This window comes from Neofelis nebulosa, chromosome 16, assembly GCF_028018385.1.
Source record: "Neofelis nebulosa isolate mNeoNeb1 chromosome 16, mNeoNeb1.pri, whole genome shotgun sequence".
NCBI classification, from domain to species: domain Eukaryota; kingdom Metazoa; phylum Chordata; class Mammalia; order Carnivora; family Felidae; genus Neofelis; species Neofelis nebulosa.
The window spans coordinates 60,370,842-60,395,117 of NC_080797.1; the positions used below are offsets into that span (position 1 = coordinate 60,370,842).

The 24,276-nt window shown below is 51.0% G+C and overlaps 1 protein-coding gene across 4 annotated transcripts in view; it reads right to left on the reverse strand.

Moving 5' to 3' along the window:
* NOS2 (nitric oxide synthase 2) overlaps window positions 1-24,276 on the reverse strand; it is a 69,779-nt gene that overhangs the window by 26,339 nt on the left and 19,164 nt on the right. For 2 of the 4 annotated variants that reach the window (XM_058703868.1, XM_058703866.1), the window contains exons 2-5: window positions 11,811-11,984; window positions 3,393-3,477; window positions 2,490-2,612; window positions 790-938 (exon numbers count right to left, since the gene is read on the reverse strand). In XM_058703868.1, coding sequence (XP_058559851.1) covers window positions 790-938; window positions 2,490-2,612; window positions 3,393-3,477; window positions 11,811-11,920 — 467 coding nt within the window. In that variant the 5' untranslated portion in view covers window positions 11,921-11,984. Of the gene's footprint in view, window positions 1-789; window positions 939-2,489; window positions 2,613-3,392; window positions 3,478-7,037; window positions 7,161-11,810; window positions 11,985-24,276 lie in introns of those variants that run through there. The other 2 variants (XM_058703869.1, XM_058703867.1) reach the window with 1 other exon arrangement.

Sequence of the window (24,276 nt, forward strand, 5' to 3'; positions counted from 1 at the left end):
CAGGAATACAGAGTTCAATGCGAAGAGCATGACTAGCTCTCTCCAGGTCAAATGGCATGGACTCCAGCTGGGATTGGGCTTCCCTGTTCACACCCGCTGGAGGTAGGCTGGACCAGGTGGTCTCGAAAGTCCTTTCTATCCGAGACACTTCATAATGAAAGGGAACTTGGCACAAACTTAAAGGCTCGCAACAATCTTCTGAGCCAGGTTCTAATCTCACCACACTTTTACCGATGAGGAAGTTGACTCACAGAGAGGGTAAACAGATTTCCCAAGGGTACAGGACTGGTTAGCTACTGGTGCAGCCAGGATTCAAATCCAAACGGTACACTCCGTCACTTTCCTACACCTATACTTTCAACCACTACTGCTATGTGTCTTTTTCTTTCTTTTTTTTTTACGTTTATTTATTTTTGAGAGACAGAGAGACAGAGTGCCAGCAGGGGAGGGGCAAAGAGAGAGGGAAACACAGAATCCGAAGCAGGCTCCAGGTTCTGAGCTGTCAGCGCAGAGCCCGATGCGGGGCTCAAACCCATGAACCGCAAGATCATGACCTGAGATGAAGTCGGACGCTCAACCGACGGAACCACGCAGACGCCCCAACTATGTGTCTTTTTCTTATGATTATGAGAACCTACTCTGGGGTCTTTCCCCTTGGAGAACTATCCTTTAGCCCCGGGCTCACTGTGAATCTGGGAAGGAAAAGGGCCTGGGGTCAGAGGGAAATGATTAGAGACGGAGGAGCTCAGGGGAAGGGGGAGGCAGCAACCCTGCCCAAGTGAGACTTACTCTTTGAAGGAGCTGTAATACTGGTTGACAAATTCGATAGCTTGAGGTAGAAGCTCGTCTGGGGGGGTAGGCTTGTCCCTGGGTCCTCTGGTCAAACTTTTGGGGTTCATGATGGCTCCCAGACAAGACTTAGACCTGCAAGCAAGATCCTGGAAAGAGAGAAGCAGGTGGTAAGGGGGCTTCTTGGCCCCTTGGGAAGGTGTTGACACAAGTCCTCCTTCAGGGCCATCTCTCCTGGCCGTTTCCTTCCACTCCAGCTGCTCCAGCTCCTTGTTGCCCCTCTCCACCCCTGTGGCACCTCCTCCTTGGGGTCCACCAAGCTTTCTCCCCACTCACATCTTCTTTCCTCTACTGGCTCACCCAAGTGGGTGTGAGCTGGGGTTATTCCCACCACCTTGGGCTCAGTCTCTGGCTCTGCTCCCCAGCCAGACTCAGACTTGGCAAAGTCAACAGCTTGATCCCTGGGACATGTCAACTACCTTCTCATTTAAAGAGGCTGATACGGTTCCTGGGTACACACTATTAGTATTCAGCCAAAATGAATTGCAAGGAGAGGATATAAATCCTAAAGTCAGAGGATGGCACAGAAAAAATACTGGAAAGAAGTACACCTAAATGTTAACTGTGGTAATTTCTGGCAGGTATGGAAAATCATTCTGTTTTCATGGTCTTGGAATTTTCAATTCTTTTCCACTTTACAATCAGAGTGCGTTCTTTTTTTTTTTTTTTTTTTTTTTAAATAATGTTTATTTTGGCTCAGTCACTTAAGCATCCGGCTTTGGCTCAAGTCATGATCTCACGGTTCATGAGTTCAAGCCCTGCATCGGACTCTGTGCTGATGGCTCAGTGCCTGGAGCTTGCTTTGGATTCTGTGTCTCCCTCTCTATCTGTTCCTCTCCCGCTTGCACTCTTCTCGCTCGCGCTCTCTCTCTCTCTCAAAATAAATAAAGATTAAAAAAATGGTTTTTTTAATTAAAAAAAATAATGCTTATTTTTGAGAGAGAGCAAGCATGTGATCTGGGGAGAGGCACAGAGAGAAAGGGACAGAGGATCAGAAGCAGGCTCTATGATGTCAGAAGAGCCCGATGCGGGGCTCAAACTCACGAACCATGAGATCATGACCTGAGCCAAAGTCCGACGCTTAACCAACTGAGCCACCCAGGCACTCCCAGAATGCATTCTATAGTTAGAATAAGACACTTAGCAGAAGAAGCCTTAAAGGCACTTACTCCCAACTATTCACTAGATGCTTGAACCCCTCTCCAATCTCCCTATCAAATAGCACTTGAATCCTTCCAGTGACAGGGATCTCACTATCTCCTGATGTAGTTCAGTTCAGTTTTGGACAGTTCTATTAGAAAATTCTCTCTGATTAAAAAAAAGAGAGAGAGAGAGAGAGAAAGAAAAAAGAAAGAAAGGTCCCCAATACTGTATTGTCTAAGAAAGATTGAGTTTCTTTCTGTAATCATTGATCTCACCTTCAGATTACCCATTACCCATTAGGGGGATTAATAGGGAGTGGGCATCATTTACTTCTTCTGTTATTTGTGAAGAACACTGGTTTCTGTTCCCAGCACCCTGTGCCCAAGCAGATGACTGTCTGGTTTGCCCAGGAGGATGTCCATTTGAGCTAATAAGGGCCCTAACGGCTTCACAAGCTTGGGACAAGGGTCGTTCTCCCTGAGCCCCAGACCTCTCACCCCTTTGGCCTTGTGGTGAAGTGTGTCTTGGAAAGTCATCCCACTGCCCCAGTTTTTGATCCTCACGTGCCGTGGGCAGGCCGACGGGGGCATATCCAGCTTCCCCAGGGATTCTGGAACTGTCTAAGGGGAGGAAAACACCAAGGATTTACAAACGCCTTCACTCCAGGACCCCACAGGTCTCCCCTGAGCCCTACTCTGGCTTGGAGCGGGGAACCATGATTGGGGACACAGGTCAGGATGTCGGTCTGTGTCCCTCCTCCTTTCCCAGCAGCTTGGCCACCTGGGCCAGTGCCTGCTAAGAGCTCCAGGTGCCTGGGCCACTGGCCAGGCTTCTCTCCTCACCCAGGACCCTGCCAAACGCTCCCTCAGAGGAACTGCAACAGGAGGGATTAAGGTTAGCTGTAAGGGAGACTACGGTCACAGCCAACACTGCAGAGAACAGAAATCTCAGCACAAGGAAGAATGGACAACTGCCTCCCGTGCAGGCATTTAAGACTATGGAAACCATCTTCTCTCCTACCTCTCACCCATTTCTCTGCCCACCTCTCTGGAACGCTGAGGTCCAAAGCTCTTAGGAAAGATGGAATCTGTGGGCTAGAGGCTGGGCGCTGGGACTGAGGCTCAGCTGCTGAGCTTGCTTTATGTTGGGGTGTCCTACCCCTGGCTCCATGAATGGCCTCCTCTCATCCGTGCCTGTCAGCCCACACAGGCAAATCATCTGGGGGCCATAGCATCACAGGGGCCACTACTCCCGCTCTCCCAAGGCCCTTCCTCACCCCCACCCGTGCCCCTGGGGGTCCCCACGCACTGCCCAGGCCCTAGCCTCCACCAGGCTGCTCCTCCTGCATCTGCCTACGTGAGGGAGGAAGGGGGCTTCCCACACCCGTATGACTCACTGACCTTTACTGTCCCCGTGAGGGACTGGGGGGGCTCATTCCGGTGTTTGCTGAGGCTGTGACACTTGGGGTCATCCTGTGTCACTAGACTGCAAAAGAAAATAACCATCATGAGGTAGAGCATCTCAGGACAAAGAGCGATCTTGGAGTCCCCTCTGCCAACCCCTCATTTGATGGAGGGGGAACCGAGGCCCAGACGGTAGGAGTGAATGTCACAGCTGCTGGTCGAGAAGGATGTGTGTATGTGGTGGGGAAGGCAGCCAGCCAGACAGACCCGATCTCCCCACCAACACCACCCTCCCTCCTCCTCTTCTTTTCTTGCCTCCCCCCACCCACCCACCCACAAAGCCAAAAAGACAAGAGAGGAGCTGGGTCAAAGCTAGCTGCCCAAATGACCCACAGAAGCTCTGGGAAGATGCCCCTCCCAAAGCCAGGTACAAATATAGTCATCCTATGAGTGCACGGAGAATGGCTCCTTCAGGCCCGCCCTCCCAGGCCAGCAGCACTGCCCACTACCCACTTGTTTAAGCTTTTTTATTTCAAGCCCTCGATATATCTTGGTTTCGTTATTTATCCTAAATTTGTATTAGGGGGAATGTTAAGCATATGCACGTAGAAGGGATGGTGTAATAAATCCCCACGGGCCCCTCGCCCAGATTCAGCCCCACTTCAACAAGTATCACCCCATGGCCAATCTTGTTTGAACTCTATTCTCCCAGCCTCTGCTATCATTTCAAAGCAAATATGGGACATCACATCATTCGTAAATATCTCAGTAAGTGTTATCTGGAAGTCAAGGACTCTTAAAAAATATATTGCTGGGGCTCCTGGGTGGCTCAGTCGGTTAAGCGGCCGACTTCGGCTCAGGTCATGATCTCATGGTTCGTGAGTTTGAGCCCCGCGTCGGGCTCTGTGCTGACAGCTCAGAGCCTGGAGCCTGTTTTGGATTCTGTGTCTCCCTCTCTCTGACCCTCCCCCGTTCATGCTCTGTCTCTCTCTGTCTCAAAAATAAATAAATGTTAAAAAAAATTTTTTTGGGGGTGCCTGGGTGGCTCAGTCGGTTAAGCCGCCGACTTCAGTTCATGATCTCGCGGTCCGTGAGTTCGAGCCCCACGTCCGGCTCTGTGCTGACAGCTCAGAGCCTGAAGCCTGTTTCAGATTCTGTGTCTCCCTCTCTCTGCCCCTCCCCCGTTCATGCTCTGTCTCTCTCTCTGTCTCAAAAATAAATAAACGTTAAAAATTTAAAAAAAAAAAAAATTTTTTTTTGTTTTAAAAATATATATTGCTTATATTTATTTTAAAACAGGAGATGTAAAGAACTTTGCCTGTCCTTTGAAGAGGAAAAAGCCCTAACAGTCTGAAATCACTCAGAAGCCACTGCCCCAGGGCACCTGGGTGGCTCAGTCGGTTAACGGTTAAACGTCTGACTCTTGATTTCGGCTCAGGTCATGATCTCATGGTTTGTGAGATGGAGCCCCGAGTCCGGTTCTGCACTGACAGCATGGAGCCTGCCTGGGATTCTCTCTCTCTGCCCCTCCCCCGCTTGCGTGCTCTCTCTCAAAATAAATAAATAAACTTAAGGGGAAAAAAAAGGCAAAGAAACCACTGCCTCTGGTTTGGGATTTCAGGTTCGCTTTTCTGGCGAATGCTACAGAGAAAAGAAAGCCTGTGACCTCCCCAGGCTGCTTACAGGTGAGCACCCCCCAACAGTCATACCCCACACGTGCCTCCTCCTGGGACGAATCACACTATAGGGGGGTTTCAGTACGAAAGCTGTGTTCCATGTTCTTCTGGGTATTTTCTGGGGCGGGCATGCGTGTGCACACACATCCAAGGGGAAAGGAAGTTAGAAAGTATTTCAAAGGTCTCTCATTTTCCACTTTATACGTATTTGTAATGTTGGCATGTGAAGAATGAGCATGTATTACTTTAGTTATTGGGAAAAGTAATGACTATATATTTAAATTAACATTATATGATCAACTACATACATTATATAGTAGTTACCTGATTTATAACTATGAAGAGATGGTTTCCTTTTACGAGAACATAAATACGTATCAGGAAGCAACTTCTATCTAAATCAAGTGACCCAACAGGCTTTCCGCGCGACCTGCTATCATCACTCCTCTGATGCGGACTGGCGGGCCCCACCAGAAAAAAGCCAGAATAGGGTAATCTGTGCATTCGGAACAGGTGAGCCGTGGCTGAACAATCTTCAGAGGGCTCCTTAAATCGGAAGAGTTTTTAGGCTGGGGTTCTCAGTGAGGCAATGACTTACTGCTCTTAATCTTTCGCGGTCACCTCTAACTCCAACCTCCACCCTGCTTGTTCTTGCTTCCTGTCACTTACTTGTGGCCATAGGACTGGAGGATTTGAGAAGTAATGTTTAGATGGAAAAACAATGTCTTTGTACACTGCACATAACTACTGCCACCAAATATGAAAAACCACCTGAAAATCTACTATACAGATGGTCCAGATGACCTCATTGCCTATGGCTGGATAATTAGGTTGTGTCCAGTTTCTGCACTATTATAAATAATGCCTCACACTACTGTATACATGGTCTGATGGTGATGATGATGATGATGATGATGTGTGTGTGAGTGTGTGTGTGTGTGTGTGTGTGTACAAGCACAAAAAAACACCTGGGGGAAATGCCAGTAATAACAGTGATGACAGTCTCACTGAGATGATGACACTCTCAATTTTCCTTTATAGGCTTCTGCATTTTCCAACTTTTACTGTGTGGCCATCAATTCCTTCATAAATTAGGAATCTTTTTATTTTAATTTGAAAGACAAATAAGCAAATCTAGGCACTGGTACCTAGCTACCTTCTGCCCCAGGTAGCTAGCTAATTTCTTTGGGCTAGCTGCTGGGAGCCAGGGTGGCCATAAGTCAGGTGAGCATACTAAGGATCTGGATACTTATTGCCAAATTACTACACAGTCCATCCAGACACTCCTGCAATTTGGCTAAACCCACAGCTATGCTCAGTACCGTCTGGTCCTTCATGAGAGTAGCGGACCCTTGAAGAGCCTGACGTCAGAAGGAGTGCTGGAGTGTGGTGCTTAGACCTGGACCTATCCACAAGCGCCGGGGTGACTGCGGATGGCTGAGGTCAGAGCAGCAGTTTGTGGCTTGTTTGGGGTAACGGGGGTCATGATTTCCCTTGCAGTTACCACTCCTGCCCACCGCCCACCGCTGCACGCACGGGGGTGGGGGGTGGGCGGCGGCGGAGGGACGCTCTGGGAAACGGGTCTGATTTGTAAAACAAGAACCTCTTTGCTCTCTTAATCATATCCGTCCTAGTGTGCAGCAGCCCCAGCGCTGAAACATCTACAAAGGTCCCATGCGCGGAAACATCCACAATTCCGACTCCAGCCCGCATAGACGCCTCTCGTGGGTGCGCGCGGGGCTTCTGTGGGTCGTCTGCGGCTACTAAACCGCAACCTCTTTTGTGTTCTCAACGAGAAAACACTTTACATCCTCGTCGGCATCCTACGGAGCCAACGTCCCAACCCTCAAACTCTCACGGAAAACCGAGGCTGTGAGCGGGCCGGGGCCGCGCCCGGGCTCGAGCCGGGTCCCGGCGCGGAGCCGCCCGCCACCCTCCCAGGGCGGACCCGGCCCGGCGGGGGTACCTGGCTCGGCGGGGACCGAAGGCGGGCTGCGGCCGCAGGATCCTGCGGAGGAGCCGGCAGAGCCGGGGCCGGGCGGCCTCACACGCGGCGCCCAGCCCCTCACGCATGGCCCCAGTGCGGGCGCAGCTCGGAGGGCGCCCCGCTCCGCCCCGGCCCCTTTATGACCGCGACTCCGCAGCCCCCGCCCCGGGGCGGAGCGAGCCGAGGCCGGCCCAGCCCGTGTTTCGCCCCGGGCCAGAGGCCCGAGCGGGGGTCGCCGGCGCCTCCGTTCTCGGTTCTCCGGCCGTGGCCCCGGGCGCCCTACACCCACCTGGCGTCCGCAGGGAAGTCGGCCTTCTGCTGGACGCCACTGGACTTTCTTCGGGCCAGGAGCCTGGACATGCACGGCCGGACTCGGGTTGGTTTATTCCTCATGAAACAGTGTATGTTATCGTAACGATTCCCACCATCTGGCGCTTTATGGTTTAGAAAGCAAACTTTCCTGTCTGTTATTTCATCTATCCCTTACCTAATCCAGTCGAGAAGACAGTTCTATATGGTTTCCTCTTTATTGAGAAGGAAGCTGGGGGCTCAGAGAGGTTGAGGATCTTGCCCTAGAGCACACAGCAGCCTCAGGCCACGGCCTAAGCTCCCTTAACTCACAAGGCTGTCGCAAAGAAGCGCTATTTCTCTTTGGCGAGTTCTGTGTGATTCCAGGAAGGGAAGCCAGAGGAAGCGCAGGGCTGGGGGTGACACCGTGAGAGACAGGGTGGGCGGCTGGTGGTGGAGAAGCCCCCTCAGGTCCCCTCCAGGGGCCTGGTCCTTGCTACCTGAAAGTCGCAGTGCCTCCTGACTTTCCTCCATCTGTGAGTGGCTCCCTACATTGGAAGCAGGGTAACTTCTAGGGTCCAGACAGGGACAGGACAGTAGCCCTCAACCTCAGGGAACAGGGGGCCCTCCTGCATGTAGGACAGTGTATTTAATCCCAAAGCCGAATTAAAGTGGAATGAAAGAGGGTACCTATTTTTTCTGAGCCCACCTAGCAACACTGAGCTCAACTTTGTTCCAAATTCCATGTATTTTCACCTAGGTGTTCCCACAGTTGCCTTTCTCTCTCTCTCTCTCCGTGTCTCTCTCTCTCTCTCTCTCTCTCTCTCTCTCTCTCTCTCTCTCTCCCCACACACACACACACACACCCCACACACACAGGCACACATGCGCACGTGCAGGCACCGTGCTCACTTCCTAATCGTTTGTTTACATAAAATATAGAATCATTAGTCACCTATAATGGGTTCTTGGTCTCATTACATCTGAATGGATTTGAAAATTGCTTTTTAAAATCAAAATACATTAATTGGCTCCCGTTGCCTTCAGGATAAAATCCCCTTTGTACAGCCGCTTCCTCTTACAGGAACATCCTCCCCATCCCCCCTCAGTGTAGGCTAGCTGTCCAGCTGGGCCTACCTCCTCCCCAAAGCCTTCTCCCACCCCACTCCTGCCCACGCGACGGCCAGACCAGGCCCCCTCCAGTCTCCCCAGAAGAGATCCTAGTGCACCTACCTTGTCCTATAACCTGCTGTCTACCTCTCTGCCTGCCCCACCTCTGCCCTAATATATAAAGTGCTTTAACATCCCATTCTGCATGTATCCCTCCCAGAACTAGTAAGACACCATTTCCCCATTCCTTCCTCCCAGAACTAGTAAGACATCATTTCCCCATTCCTTCCTTGACAGCAGGAACTCTTCTCTTGGTCCCTTTCTTGGCCCATAGTAGGCCCGTAAGGAGAGTCCATAGAGTGTAGAGGTTATGATTTGGGGCTTGGTTCAAACCTCAGCTCTATGACTTCCCAGATGCTGACCTTGAGTAAGTCACCCAACCTTGTAAAATAAGGGTAATAATAGTTCCTGCCTCAACACTGACACCATAATTAGGACTTTATAAACATTGCTATTTTTAGATGCTGTGTATGCGGTTACTAAATGGCTCAATTTGTTGCTTATTTAATTGATAAACAGAAGGGCTTCACTGACATCTCCAAAACGCCCCAGCACAGAGCCAGGTAGGTAGCCCTCAGCAAATCGCTGTTTGTGGACTAGGACATGCCCAGGCCCGAGTGGCGGCTCAGGGTAGGGGTTATGAGCCAGACTGCTGGGTTTGACTGCTGGCTCTATCGTTTTCCAGCTCTGAGATCTTAAAAATTACTTAAGGGGTGCTTGGGTGGCTCAGTCGGTTGAGCATCCGACTTCGGTTCAGGTCGTGATCTCGCGGTTTGTGAGTTCGAGCCCCGCACCGGGCTCTGCGCTGATAACGCAGAGCCCGCTTGGGATCTTCTGACCCCCTCTTTCTCTGCCCCTTCCCTGCTTGCACTCTCTCTCTCTCTCTCTCTCTCTCTCTTAAAAATAAATAAATCTTAAAAAACTTTACTTAAACCTCCTAGGCTCTCGTGTCCTCATGGCTACAGTGGGAGGATAACGAACGCTCCTTCCTTGTGAAGTGTTAAGAGGGTTAAATGAATTAAATGTGATATTTTCTCTCCATCGCCTCTGATACCTATGTCAGTACTTCCATCAGCTCACCCCGGCTTAAAAAGATGAGTAAAGTGAGCTAGTTTGCCTCAAGTCAACCTACAACTCAGGTTTCCTGAGTGGTCCCAAAACACCAATCAGGACTAACTGTCAGTGCTATTAGAAGGTGTGGGATCTGGGGCTCAAGGCAGTAGGCCACACTGATGGGCTAGGAGAGGAGGGGCATTCAGGATGATCTCAAAAGATGGGGGGTGGATTGGGGTCATATGGAACAGCCACAGTCAAGCGTCAGCGTGATGCCAGGCCATGGGGAGCCACTGTAGACTCTAGAGCAGAAGCAGGGCTTGCTAGAAGTCATGGAGTAAGAGGGGTTGGAGCTGGGGTGGTGAGAGGGGGGTGCTGCAGCTGGGACTGAAGAGAAGGAAGGGACACATGATTTGGTGACCTCCTGAGATCCCGGGAGGATGCTGCTGCTGTCGGTCTGCAGCATTTGAGTCTTGAAGTGCCAGGAGGACATCTAGAGGCTGTCCAACCCTGCACTCTCATCTCTCGGTCTCTTGGCCACCACAGCGCAGACTGCCTGGTTTCCAATTTGCTCTCCTCCAGTTCAACCACACCCCACACGGGGACTGTCTTGTTCAAGAGCCTGCAGCGGCTCCCTGCCTCTCCTATGGCAGCCCCCAACACAGTCATGCTGGCTTCTGTCTGAATCTTTGCCCACGCTACCCACTTCCTGCAATGTCTTCGCTACTTGTCTTGACCTCCCCACATTCTACCCTCTCTGCGAGTCCGCCGAGCCCGCCGAGCCCACCTCGCTTCTGCGAAGCCCTTGGAGGGGACCCTGTTCAACATCGCTCGACCTCGTCCTAGCTGCCATCCGCGATAACAGAGACAACCACAACAGATGCCATTTACGGAGCATTTCCTCTCTGCCAGGCACGGGGCTGAGTTGAAAACTCATTTCATGCTTACCACGACCCCAGGGGATAAGCAACACTACCCCCTTCTTACAGGTGAGGAAACGGAGGCTCAGAGGCTAGGGGACTTGCCAAAGGCCTCAGGACTATTAAGTGGCAAAGCCACCTGCTTCTCTCCAAGCCCGTGCTCTTAACCTTGCCACTCTTCTGCGGCCTCTGGCAGGTGCACTCAAGGTTGCCATCCTGCCCACTGATGTCCACGGGAAACCTTCTCTGGGGGCTGCGGGGCTATGTGGCAGCTCCGTGTGGACTGGGGCTTTGTTCTGATTCATAAGATCATGTTAATGCAGATTAACTTGTCTTTCTACTTCCTCCAGTTCGAGGCTTTGAACTCTTCTAGCATGCTCTGGAAGCCTGTTCACTGACTGGCTGGTTGGCTGGCTAATTCTCTCAGTTCTGTCTCTGGCTTGCTTCTCGTACAGGCGGCTGGGGGTCGGGTGGGGGCGTGGGTGGGGATCAATTACCAGTCGTGTGACCTGGGGGGAGTCACTTCCCTCTTGGAGCTTCTATTTCCTCATCTGTAAAATGAGACAATGACCCACACTCCACAGAGCGGCTGTGGAGATCAGTTGAGATGCAACGCACGTGAAGTGCCCTGTATGACCCAGGCACAGAGTTACTGAGTAACTCGGGTTGCCCAATAGATGATAAGAGACCCTACCCTTAATCAAGTGTGTCTACGTATGGGCACACTGCTAAGTGTTTTATATGCACACTCTTGTGTCATCCTCAACCGGCTACGAGGTGGGTCCCACTGGTGTCTTCCTGCTGTGTCTGAGCATCAGAGAGGTTCGCTTGCCCTAGGTCACACAGCAGGTGAAGAGACAGCACGGGGCCAGGTGGTACAGCCCAGCAGAAGGCTTGGATACGGTTTGTCTAATGTCCTGCTACCCTTCAGGCTGATATTCAAAATATCTACCAGTTCGTGAAGCCTGCACACCAGAGAGAATGGGATCGAACGTCAGCTGGGATGTTGCTTGTTCTAACCACTGGACCCCACTGCCTCTTCCTCTCAAGTCAGATATTCCATACTCCCTTCCCATATTCCTCCCCCAGAGATTCCAGAATCCTTGAGGGCCAGGATCGTGCCATGTCCCTTCCTTCTACACATAGCGTCAGGCGCGATGAGGTGTCCACTAAACAGTGCCTGCGCTGAATTCCTACGGGGACATCTGAGACCTCCAGTGAGACGCCAGAGGCAGGGAGAGGAATTCTGAGTTGGCGCACAGGGCAGGGAATGGAAGCCCCGGGGAAGACGAGCAGCAGGTGGTAACAGGGAAGAGCTTACCCAGAGGGGGCCCAGACGGCCTTCCCCACATTGTTGTTGATGTCTGTTTCCTCAGTCAAGTTGTACTGGTGGGATTTGGCCTTGAACAGAAACTGCCAGGGACAGGCCATCTCTATGCTTTGCAAAGCAGGTCACTTATCTGGATTGAAACTCAGAGGCTCTTCACCGACGGGGCTGAGGAAGGGGAAGGAGATGGTGACAGAAGGTTAGGAAGAGTTTACGGAACTGAGCCTTCCCGATACGGTGAGTTTGCTCCGGAATCGGGACAGAAGCTGACACAAACAACCACTTCATCCATGCTTGCAATCTCCGTTCCTATTTTGAGGTTGGATCTGGGGATCCATGGACATAGATTTTAGTTCTACAAAGCCGCATGACAATCTGAAGGAGAAACACTGAATCCATAGCATAGCAATCGCAAAGCACATATACCCTGTGAGCCTCCTTCATAGGACCTGCTGGCCCGCCTGACCCCGGGGCAAGGTGGGGAGGAGCCCATGTGCACTGAAACATGGGTGCCTTTGCCTGGTCCTGCAAAGTCACTCCCAGGAGTCTAACTAGCAACTGTCATGTTACACCTGCCATTGGAAAAAGCACGGGCAGCGGAGGGGAGAGAATCATTGTTTGTGAGATCATTTGTAGAACTGTTTGTGAAAAAATGCACTCAACCCTCAACACTGGAGATCACCTCCTTTAAAAAAGGGCTGGGTGCCTGGGTGGCTCAGTTGGTTGAGCATCCAGCTTTGGTTCGGGTCATAATCTCACAGTTTGTGGGTTTGAGCCCCGCGTCGGGCTCTGGGCTGACAGCTCAGAGCCTGGAGCCTGCTTCGGATTCTGTGTCTCCCTTGCTCTCTGCCCCTACCCCACTCCTGCTCTGTCTCTCTCTGTCCCTCAAAAATGAATAAATGCTAAAAAAAAATTTTTTTTAAAGGGCAAAAAAGGGACACCTAAGTGGAGAGCCAGGTCTGGTCCAGGCTAGCCCCCAGCACGCCTTCTCAATGGCAAAACCCTCTGCGTTGGAAGGCTGTGTGGTGATGTGGCCCATGTAGGAATCTTAGAGGCCCCCAAACCTGGGTTCAAGTCCTGGGTCTACTAGTTGCATGACCTGGATTGAGTTATTTACCTGAGACTCATTTCTTCATCTGTAAAATGGGCTTAATAATACTCAACAGAATTCATTTGCGAGGGGAGAGGCGCACATTATAAGGATTGAGTAGGATCACCTGTGTAAAGATTCCTAGCAGATTTCTCCCCGCTCTCCAATCTGAATTTGCCAAAAAGGTTTTCCTGGAACTGTAGCAAATTTTGCAGGGAAAAAAATCTAAACAAGATGCCCTTTCCAAACGGCCGAACCTCACGTGGGCGTTTCTTAGATTTCCACAAGTTTATCTCTGTAGGCAGAAAATTCCCACAGTTTTCTGGACCTTCCCAAACCGGAAGAAGCAAAACCCCCTCAAAACAGTAGCTTCCCCAGAAATGAAGACAGCTCACCTCACCTCACCGCTGGCCACGCTGCCTCAGCAGGGTACGGACAAGCACGCCGGGGAGACCTGTGCCTGAGGCCTTGGGAACCACTTCAAATTTCCCCGGGCGCCTCACCAAGGGTGACCGAGAGATCTCAGACCAGCGATGCTGAGTTCTTTGGGCGAGAAAGTCTCAGGCTCAACTGACCGCAAAGTTATAAGCACACCGGCAGCTAAGTTATATTTATACCCACCCAGTGTCATCCAGGGAGCCGTTTTTGCATAAAGGTCTGTTTTCTTTTTTGTTTCCAAAGGGAGTGTCCCCAGCTGGGCATACAGTTTGCTAATTTATGACTGGGCTCCTGGTCTGTGGGTGACCTGCTCCTGCTGTTACATCACCCTATGTGGTGCATCCTCCGTAAACCGACTGCTTCCTGGTCCCAGGTCCTTGGTGGCAGCTGATCAGCAGGGTGGGGTGGGGGTGGGGTCTGATACAGGAGTCATCGTGGAGCCAGATTTTATTTAGCTAAGCCACATTGCCTGGATTTCAGCATCTGGGTACTTTTTTTCCTCAGCAGGGAGCGCTCTGGTTAATTCCCGTCTGGCCTCTTAGTTTTCCAGTTGGTGGCAGGGGTCCAGGAAGCTGGGGAATGTTGACAGCATGGAACACACTGAAAATGCCCAGGTTACAGAAGTCCAGTGATGCTGGATGATGCCAGTGTTCCAAACAGGTCACTGAAATATTCAGCTTGCGTTTGGGGGAAAGGAAGGGGAGTCAGTGGCACAGAGAGATCTCTCAGATGTTGGAGTCACTATGTCTCACCATCAGAGAATAATGGGTAGAATAATTTTCTACAGGGAAAAAAAATTCCTTTTTTGTAACAGAAATTCTCTTATACGTTCTTCTGTGGAAAATTATCATTTCTTATACTTCCATTTATTATAATACTTCCAATCCGGTATTCCTGTATGGTATGGATTGTTTCCACCACCCTGGAAATGTTTCAGCATCCTAACACATCACTGTCACCATCCATTTGTCTCCTTCCTTCCCATCCCAAATTAAATGCAGCGTTATGACGGATGGAACTCGTTTAAGATAAACTGAGTCCCAAAAAAACCACGAAGAGAAGCTCAAAGAGCTTTGTGGAATGGATGAATGAAAAACAGGAGTAGGCTGCAATGAGTTTCAACATGCCAAAGCCATTCTTCATCCAGGCTTTAGCGAATTCAGTTTAGGGACACCAATCTGCTTGGGGAAAGACACTGTTTCCCTGGGCTCAGCGAGTGCAAAGCTTAGAGAAAAGAGTGATGGATAATTATGGTACAGAGTGATACAGGCAGTGATGGAGGGATGGTGTGGCTGAAGTAGCTGAATCTACATTACTCAGGGATGGTTCAAAAGGGAGAGGACACCAGGACAGGGTCTTAAGGGATGATTAGGAGTTTGCCTCACTCTAATCCCTATTCCCTGTAACTGCTTCCACATATTTGGCTATTCTCGCTGCAAATACGTGTGCTAATTCCTTTAACACCTCTAGCAGTCTCGTGAGAGGGGTACTACTATTTGCCATTCGTGGAATCCTCTAGAATCCCATGGACTCAGCATCAGAGCACCCGGTTGGTTTTGCGTCAGGAAATGCAGAGATTCAGTTATTTGAGCTATTAAGCATGTGACAGTCGGGCCTTGGATGCACGGTCACACCCAGAATGTGTGTGTGTTGCCCTTCACTTGAGGTTGGTGCCCTGGCTTGATCCCAGATGCTCCCATCCCTAGTGAAGAGGAACTCTCCTGCTTGCAGCTCCTGGGAGTGTCTCCGTATCCTCCTTACCTTGCTGTAGGCTTTCCTGTGTAAGAGGCCTCCCTTTACATGACCCCTTGAAGTGCATGGCGTTTATGACTGTCCAGCTGCCTGGTAGACTGTCCAGACTGCCCAGTTGGCCTTCTTTGATTCCATCCCTCTGGATAGGTATGGAAGCTGATGCATCTGAAGTCTCAGCAAATCCGTGGCAGGGTCAGGACAGAACCCAGGTTTCCTGTCTCCCCAATAAATCATGAGCTGCTGGGGGTAGGCATTCTCACCACCCAGTATCCAAAACACCCACCGATCGGCACAGACTGGGCCCTCGGGAGGCATTAGCTAAAAGAGTGGTGAGAGGTACCAAGCAACGGGCCTCTGGAGTGCCTGGTGCAGGGTGACAGCGGGACCATTTGTTTCCTTTCCTTGTTCCTTTGTGTTCTGCTCCCATCGCCAGCCTGAGCGTCAAGGCTGCCCCGTCACCTTGGGGCCTGCTCTAACACAGCGTGTGTCAACCCGCGGTGTTCTTGGTCCCTGGCAGGGTTCAGGTCAGCAGTCACTGTCCAACCTGAGCACCAGGCTTTGCAGACGTGGCTGCGATGGGTCTGAGAGGTCCTGGGTTTGAGGGGTGACTGGGTGACTCAGTCGGTTAAGCATCCGACTTCGGCTCAGATCATGATCCTGCGGTTTGTGGGATCAAGCCCTGCGTCGGGCTCTGTGCTGATAGCTCAGAGCCTAGAGCCCGCTTTGGATTCTGTCTCCCTCTCTCTCTGCCTCTATCCTGCTCGTGCTCTGTCTCTTTCTGTCTCTCAGAAATAAATAAGCGTGAAAAAAAAAATTTTTTTTTTTAATCTGAAAGGTCCTCGGTTCGAGGGGCAGCCCCACTAGTGAGCTGCTGTGTGACCTCAGAATAGACAGCCCTCCTCTCCAGGCCTGACTTCTCACACAACCCACGGTGGCCAAGATCAAAGCGAGTGGATGAGAACCATGAAAATGCTTTGAGCTACGGAGCAAAAAGGCAGCCAAGCAAGAATGTTTGGGCCCCGCTGTGGGTCAGAGAATAACAATTCGCCTTTTGACAAAGAGCAAGTGGGGGACACAGACTCTCTCTTCCAGAGTGTTAGCACCCCATCACGAACATGAATCCCCAGTTTTCTTTCTGTCACATGGCACTCATTTATTTTTTTTTATTGGGGGAAAACTCACCAGGGGAAAAAAACTCACCATTTTAATTATTCTCAAGTGCACATGTCCGTGGTTTTTAGCATATTCATGATCTTTAGTATAGTCATAATCACCACTATCCCAATACTTAGTCCCAACAGTGAGAAAGCAAGTGACTGTAACTGTGAGGATAGTGACACACAGAGAGGTTAAGAGATCCCCCAGGGTCACACAGCAGGAAGCCTTGGAGCTGGAACAAGCCGTGGCCCTGATCCCCTCCATCCCCCTGAGCTCATCTGCACGCAGGGTCCAGGGCTGGCTCTCTGGGCCTGCCCTTGGCCCTGCTCACCCAACGGGCCACATTCCTGGGCCTCTTCTGATGATGGATGTGGCCAGTGAATGCTGCCAAGGAGAAATCAGAGAGCACCTTGAAGAGCAGGCAGGGACAGGTGGGCCCCTGGCAAGGTGGGGGGAGGTAGAGGTTCTGAGGCCTCCACAGAGAGCACCTCCTCCTTTTATTACCAGGGCATCTGGGACACCACGCCTATAGCAAGCCCCACTGGCATTCCTCAGCCTCATCATCCTGGGACTGATTTTCCATCAAATAAAATTAATCTGCTCCTGCGCCAGGCTGTGGAGGTGCCTCAGCTCCACTGGGGCCTCGGCAGGTAGCCACGTTGAAGCTCTTTCTACAAAAATAATGCTCAGAGGGCACGGTGACCAAGCAAGGCACTTTCATGGATCAGCCACCCGATCCGCACAACAGCCCGTGAGGTGGGTGTTATTGCTAGCCTCGTTTTGTAGACGGGGAAATGGAGGCCCAGCGAAGTTGAATTTGTCCAGGATCACACAGTTCGGCAGCGGCGAGGCTAAAACCCTAGAGTTCCAGCTCGCAGGCTGGAGTCCCCCTTCCACACCTCCTCCAGCCTGTCAAGCCCTACAAAGGGGACAATCAGGACAGGGCTCCAGGGGAGCAAGCCTCCCGCACCACACCCCACTGCCTTTCTTGGACTCTTCCCCCCCCCACCCCCCCCGGCCACTGTCCTGTAATAAGAATTCCCCAGCATGAGAATTACAGCCACCACGAACCACGTAACTACAGCCAAGCCCTGAGCTTACTGCTCGTCTTAGTCAATAGCTCCAGCAGGCCTTGGCGAGGAAGGCACTATTATCTAGCCAATTTCACAAGTAGGGAAACTGAGGCACAGGAAGGTTGAGCAACCAGCCCAGTGTCACTCAGCTGATAAAAGGCAGAGCTGAGGCTCGGCCCAGGTCTGAGACCAAGGTCTCACTGAATCCAGATGACTCCCCACCTCGTGTGCCCTATGTACCTGCCCATTTCACTGCAAGTGAGCATACCCCGGGGGCAAAGAGAACAAGTAGCAGGAAGGGGGTGGGAAACTGAGGCCGAGGGAAGAGCGGAGGATTACCTTGGGTTGAACGTTCTCTCCCCATACCAGTGTCTGTTGCCAGTGCTGTGCAATACAAGGCAGGTGCAGGGACCCCCCAGGAAGGGGCAGAGGGGTCCCTGCCCCATGCCCCTGCTTCACAGAAGCCCCCATGGGATCCTCTCAATGGCTCTTTGAGGGAGTTACTGTACAGAGGAGGAAGCTGCAGTTTAAAATTTTTTTTTCAACGTTTTTTATTTATTTTTGGGACAGAGAGAGACAGAGCATGAACGGGGGAGGGGCAGAGAGAGAGGGAGACACAGAATCTGAAGCAGGCTCCAGGCTCCGAGCTGTCAGCACAGAGCCCGACGTGGGGCTCGGACTCACGGACCGCGAGATCGTGACCTGGCTGAAGTCGGATGCTTAACCGACTGCGCCACCCAGGTGCCCCAGGAAGCTGCAGTTTAAAGAGGGAAAGTGACTTGCCTGAGTTACCCAGGAAGGGGCTGAGTTGGGATTTGAACCCAGAACTCTCAGACTCTAAAGGCGGGTTGTTCCTATGCCATGTACTCATGGGGTGCCCATTAGGTAGGACTCAGCATGATGGTGGACAAAGGGGTGATCCCAAAGACACAGCCCTTGTCTTCCTCACTCTCAGAATATGTGTTATAATAAGGGAAAGAGGGCCACCCTTCTCTGTATGCTAAGCTCCACAAGGACAGAAGGACTCTGTCACATTTATCTCTGCATTTCTGTGCTATATGGTAGGTGGTCAAACATTGATTGCATGGAGGACTTGTGTACTTACCATGTGCACAGCACTTTACCCAACCTCACCACAACCCTGCAATGAAGGGGCCACACTTCCCGTCTTACAGATGGGGCACTGAGGCTCAAGGAGGTGGCCCACTGTCTCAAGGACCATCCATCAGAACTGGACAGCCAGAAATGCAGTCCTGCGTCTTCCCTGTGCTGAAGCAAAGGAGCTGCCCCCTAGGGGACAGTACCGCACAAAGTGTGTGGCTGTGCTGCTCAGATGCTGAGGGCGCCTGGCCTCCAGGTGAGCAGGGCTCATGGGGACTGCAGTCCTTCAGGCAAGCACTGCCATGGCTGACTGCTGGGCGGTGGCATTTCTGCAGGGTCTCCAACACTCGGGTTTACCATCCCCACCCTGTACGCATGTGGCTGTGAAGCCAGACTGGACTGTGTTTCACTCCTGGCTCAGCCAGGTGAACTTGGCCAAGTCCCCAGCCTCAGGCTCTTTAGCTGCAGTGAGAGCTCCTTTGTATGGTTTTCCCCAGGATAAAATGAGATCCTGTCTTCAAAGTGCCAGGCACCCAAGAGATACTAACAGTTCCTTTCCTAGGAGATGGGGAAGCTGAGAGTGTCTCATTCCCAAGTCTCCCCTTCTTCCAGTCCAGAAGGTCCCCAACCTCCCTTGCACTCATCTGGTCCATCCTCCTGCTTCTTTCTCCTCCCCAAGGTTCACTGATACCAACCCCCTTTCAGATGGTGACGTGGTTGCTTATATATCTGGTCTCTCCCCTGAGTGTCTTATAACCTCAGCACTCAGCACACAGTAGGCGCTCAGGAGATGTCCTTACAGATGATGCGACAGGCAAGGTGATCTGGGTAACCCGGGTCAAATGACATGTCTCCCAAAGTGTGGTCAATGTACTTAGGGCACTCCTTAGGGGTCATACCTGGAATCGCCTTATTTTTATTTTTACAGTTAAAGTTTTCATGGATGTGATTGCTGTCTGTGACCATTTACTGGTTTTTCAACTTGCAGAAAATGATAAACATTTATTTTAGATTACATTTTTTGGGGGCGCCTGGGTGGCTCAGTCGGTTGGGCGGCTGACTTCGGCTCAGGTTATGATCTCACAGCTTGTGAGTTCGAGCCCTGTGACGGGATCTGTGCTGACAGCTCAGAGCCTGGAGCCTGCTTCAGATTCTGTGTCTCCCTCTCTGTGCCCCTCCCCGACTCACACTCTGTCTCTCTCAAAAATAAACATAAAAAAAAAAAAAAAAAGAAATACATTTTTTTAAGTTCAAAAAAAAAAGAGTCGTTTTAAGGAAAAAAATATTTAAGCAAATGATAGTATATGTGGCATGCAGGTGTGACAAGAATTCCTGAAGGTGAAACACACACACACCTGCAAGGAACATATATACTTGCGTGTATGCAAGTCTGACTTGTCAGCAACTACGCGTGCACACACATGCTCGCGTGGGACTCAGGGCAAGTCACGCGTCCTAGTAAGGTTTCCCTCCCCTCACCTGACAGAGGAAGGCACCAGGGAAGAGGCTTTCTAAGGATCCTCCCAGCTCTGATACCCTAAAGGCATAGGGTCTCAAGCAGGCCCCCAGCCCCTGAGCCCCACGTCATTTGCCGACTGACCACTGGAGGGTGTGAGTCACACAAAATTCCAGCCACTGGGTAGACAAGGTCTCCCTGACTGTGGACCCCTTGAATGACTTGGAGATGACAGAAGCAGAGGGATTTTTGTTGGAAATGCCCAGGTGGTCACCTGGGGTGGACAGACCTAAGGTGGCCCAGAAGATGGGCGGCTTTACTCCCTGAGTCCCTGCAGTATGACTCATGGTGGCTGGCACAGGCCTGTGACTTCACTGGCCGGGCCGGCCCAGTGCGTAAGGACCTGAACAGCTCACAGGGGCATTCCAGCCAGGAATTTTCTTTAAGGGTCAGCTTTATTTTTGACGCTCCCCAGAACATTTTCTTTTCTCTGCCCTTCTATGCTGCTTCCTGGGTTGAGGATTAATACATAGAGTGGCATCCGGGCAGCCCCCGAGGCAAGGTAACTTCAAGGTGCAAGGATTCAGTTACAAGTAGTATATTTGGGACATGCAGGGGACATCAGTAGGGAAATGGGGAAGGGCAGGCAGCCATCAAGGGTTGTAACATTAAGCCAGTTGCCACAACAGGCAACTGGAGTTCAATTCCACAGGGAAACATAGGATACAGTAGAGAGCACCATCAGAGGGACAAGACTGCTGGCTGTTCGCAGCCAGAGAATCACTGGTTGAGGCTGCTCCCAGGGGGATTGTGGCAGTGTGGCCTTCCTTGGTTCTGGAAAAGCCCATAGGCCCAGAGATGTAGCTGCTGGTAGCTGGAACTCACAGGGTGCCCTGGAATGAGAGATGTAGGCAAAACACAGGCTGCATGGGACAGGTGGGTGAGGGCTAGGCCAAACGGAGGAGGAAGACAAGTGTGTGGTCACTTTCTCCCCAGCTTCAGCCTCTGAGGATGCTGGATGCTAATCCCAGAAGAAGTTCTAAAGGCCTTCCCACCAGCTTAACACAGCCCCTTGGGTCCTTCCGTAAAAAGCTGTCCATCTTTGGTTGGGCCACATGAGCCCTCTGGGCCTCTGTGTTTTCAGTTATGGTTCTCTGGAGCCCTTCCAGCTCTGATATCTGGGTTTCCCTGAGTTACCCTGCTTCATGGATGTCTTGTCTCTGGTGCTCTGGGGAGAGCCCCCTTCCTGACCAGAGCGCCCTCCAAAAAGCAGAATGGTAACGGGCACTTCCAACTCCAGATTCTGGCCACGTGGTGCACAAAGATGTTCAGGGCATCATTGCGGATGAGAGTCCGAAACAACCTCAATGGTCATCATTTAAGAAAGTCAGGCTGGTCCAGGAGCGCCTGGGTGGCTCAGTCGGTTAAGCGTCCGACTTCGGCTCAGGTCACAATCTCACAGCTCATGAGTTCGAGCTCTGCGTGGGGCTCTGTGCTGACAGCTCAGAGCCTGGAGCCTGCTTTGGATTCTGTGTCTCCCTCTGTCTCTGCCCCTCCCCGGCTTGTGCTCTGTCTCTCCTTCTCTCCCAAAACTAAATAAACATTAAAAAAAAATAATAATAAAATAAAGTCATGCTGGTCCAGCTTTGGAGCCCAGCTTTAGGGCGGGCCATAATATAGTCAAAGAAGTGAAGTCTATTAAGAATTTTTTTATGACAAGGAACAATGCTTATGATATCAGCTAGAAAAACGTCAGATTGTAGCACACAATGATCCCCACCACATAAAATAAAGGCACAGGGGGGAAAAGCAGAAAAAAAAAATACTAAAATATGAAGAGTGGTGGATATATGTGCAATAGTTATTTTCTTCTTTATCCATCTCTGCACTTTCCTTGTGGGCCTGGGGGTGGGGCAGGGGGGAGCAGGAAGTTTTCTTGCTGTGTATACAGATCAGGACCTGCTGGAGAGCCCTCAGAGAAGGGTGATAGGCCTTCTGCCCGGCTGGCTGCTGAGCTTACAAGGGAGGCACCTGCTTTCCTCTAAAAGGGAAACTGGGCCTTCAGCATCTGATATGTGTGCCTCTGCTACCTCATCTGGGCACCTCAGGGCTCTTCCAGCCTCTCCGGAAACTCCCCAGCAAGCCATACCTTTATAGGCACTCTTCTCTCTGCCTGGACTGACCTTCCAGACAGCTCCCCAACCCCACACGCTTGCCCTGGCTAACTCTAATCCCCTCCAGAGTCTGTTTTACTTCATGGTATTGTCCTCTCTAGAAGGGTCCCCTGACTCTCCACCCCAAGGTCCCTGGGGTCCCCCTCCAGCCCAGCACTGATCCCACTCTTTGCATTGTGGCTCATTCATCTGTCTCCTTTCCTAGACACAAGTTCCCCAAGGCCAAGGCCGTGTCTCACACATCTCCATGGTACCAGCACCGTGCCTGGCATATAGTAGATACTCAATAAAAATTTTTTTAAATTAAGATATAAATCACATGCCATAAAATTCACCTTTTACAAGTGTACAAGTCAGTGGTTTTTCGTATTTTCACAAGGTTGTGCAACCATCACCTCTATCCAGTTCCAGAACATTTCCATCACCCCAAAAAGAAACCTTATACCCATTAGCAGTCACTCCTCATTTTCTCCAACCCCCAGCCCTAGGCAACCACTAATCTGCCTTTGTCTCTGGATTTGCCTATTCTGGGCATTTTATATAAATGGAGTCATGAAATAGGTCTTTTCCTGTCTGGCTTCTTTCACTTAGCATAATGTTGTCAAGGTTTAGGCATGTTGCAGGATGTATCAGTACTTTGTTTCTTTTTACAACCCAATAATACTCCATTGCATGGACATACCAGTTTTTTTTATCCATTCATCAGTGGATGGTCATTTGGGCCATTTCTACTGTTTGGATATTATGAATAATGCTGCTATAAAAATTTGCATACAGGTTTTTGTGTGAACAAATATTTTCAGTTCTCTTGGGTACATTCTTAGGAGTGGAATTGTTGGGTCATGGGGTAACTTTATGTTTCACTTGTTTCTTAAGCTTTAACTTTTTGAGGACCTGCCAGACTGTTTTCCAAAGTAGCTGCTCCATTTTACACTCCCACCAGCAGTGGATGAGGGTTATGATTTCTCCATATCCTCACCAACATTTATTATTGCCTGTCTTTTTAAAAACTGTTTTAATTAAAAAAAATTTTAATGTTTATTTCTGAGAGAGAGAGAGAGAGAGAGAGAGAGAGAGAGAGAGAGAGAGAATGAGTGGGGGAGGAGCAGAGAAAGTGAGGGAGACACAGAATCCGAAGCAGGCTCCAGGCTCTGAGCTGTCAGCACAGAGCCTGCCGCCGGGCTTGAACGCATGAACCGCGAGATCATGACCTGAGCTGAAGTCAGACGCTTAACTGAATGAGCTGCCCAGGCGCCCTGCCTGTCTTTTTTATAATAGCTTCCAAGTGGTTGTGCAGTGGTCAGTGGCCTTTGGATGGTTGGATGGGTGGTTGGATGGGTGGTTGGATGGATGGATGGATGGACATGTAGAAGGAATGCCAGTCCCTGATCTGTGAGCTCTGGTTTTGGTAGGAGAGACCGCTCCCCCGTTGCTGGGGGCCTGCACTGGGTGGACACACAGTAATCTGCAGCCCATCCTAAACTGTGGTTCCAGACACCCAGTTTGCCTCACTCCTGGGCACTTCAGAGTGTGCAGATGACTTGGACTCCCTGAGAGCCATGGAGAGGCTGTGTACAGGACCCCTTTCTGGATGGGGCAAGCTCTGGAACCCCTTTAAGCCTCAGTTTCCTCTTCCAGGAAGTGGAAATAGTAAGCCCAGACCGTGGGATGACAGAATACGGGAATGCGCATACATTGCCTGCACAGGGCGCAGTGTGGTGGGCGTTTCCTTTTTCCAGTCTGTTTTCTCAGAGGTCTGTCCAATATGTGCACAAATGTTGATGCATTAATTAACTACTGGAAAAGGGCTGGAGAAGGCGTGGGGGGTGGGGCAGTGGAAGGGCGGAGGGAGAAAGACAGGCAAGAGAGGTTCCTATATGGCAGGAAGCTGCTGCCGGGCAGTGGAGGGTCACTGAGTGGGTGGGAGTTGCAGACATTCCTGGGAAGATTAGCACTGGCCCCCCGGAGGGGATTTCTTCCCAGCCATTTGTATCCTTTAGTACTCCCACTTTCCGGATTCCTGAGCCTCTCATTTAGGGCCTTGGAGGGGGTAGGATTTGGGGGGGGCGCACCTGAGAAGAGCCCATAGGGACTCAACCACAGCTCCACGGGCAAACCTCACAGAAGGGTTTTCCAGATTCCAGGACCAACCTAAACAGCCAAGGCTACTCAGAGCCTCACAGCGTGGAGGATTTTAAGGCTCAGTAGAGAAAATAGT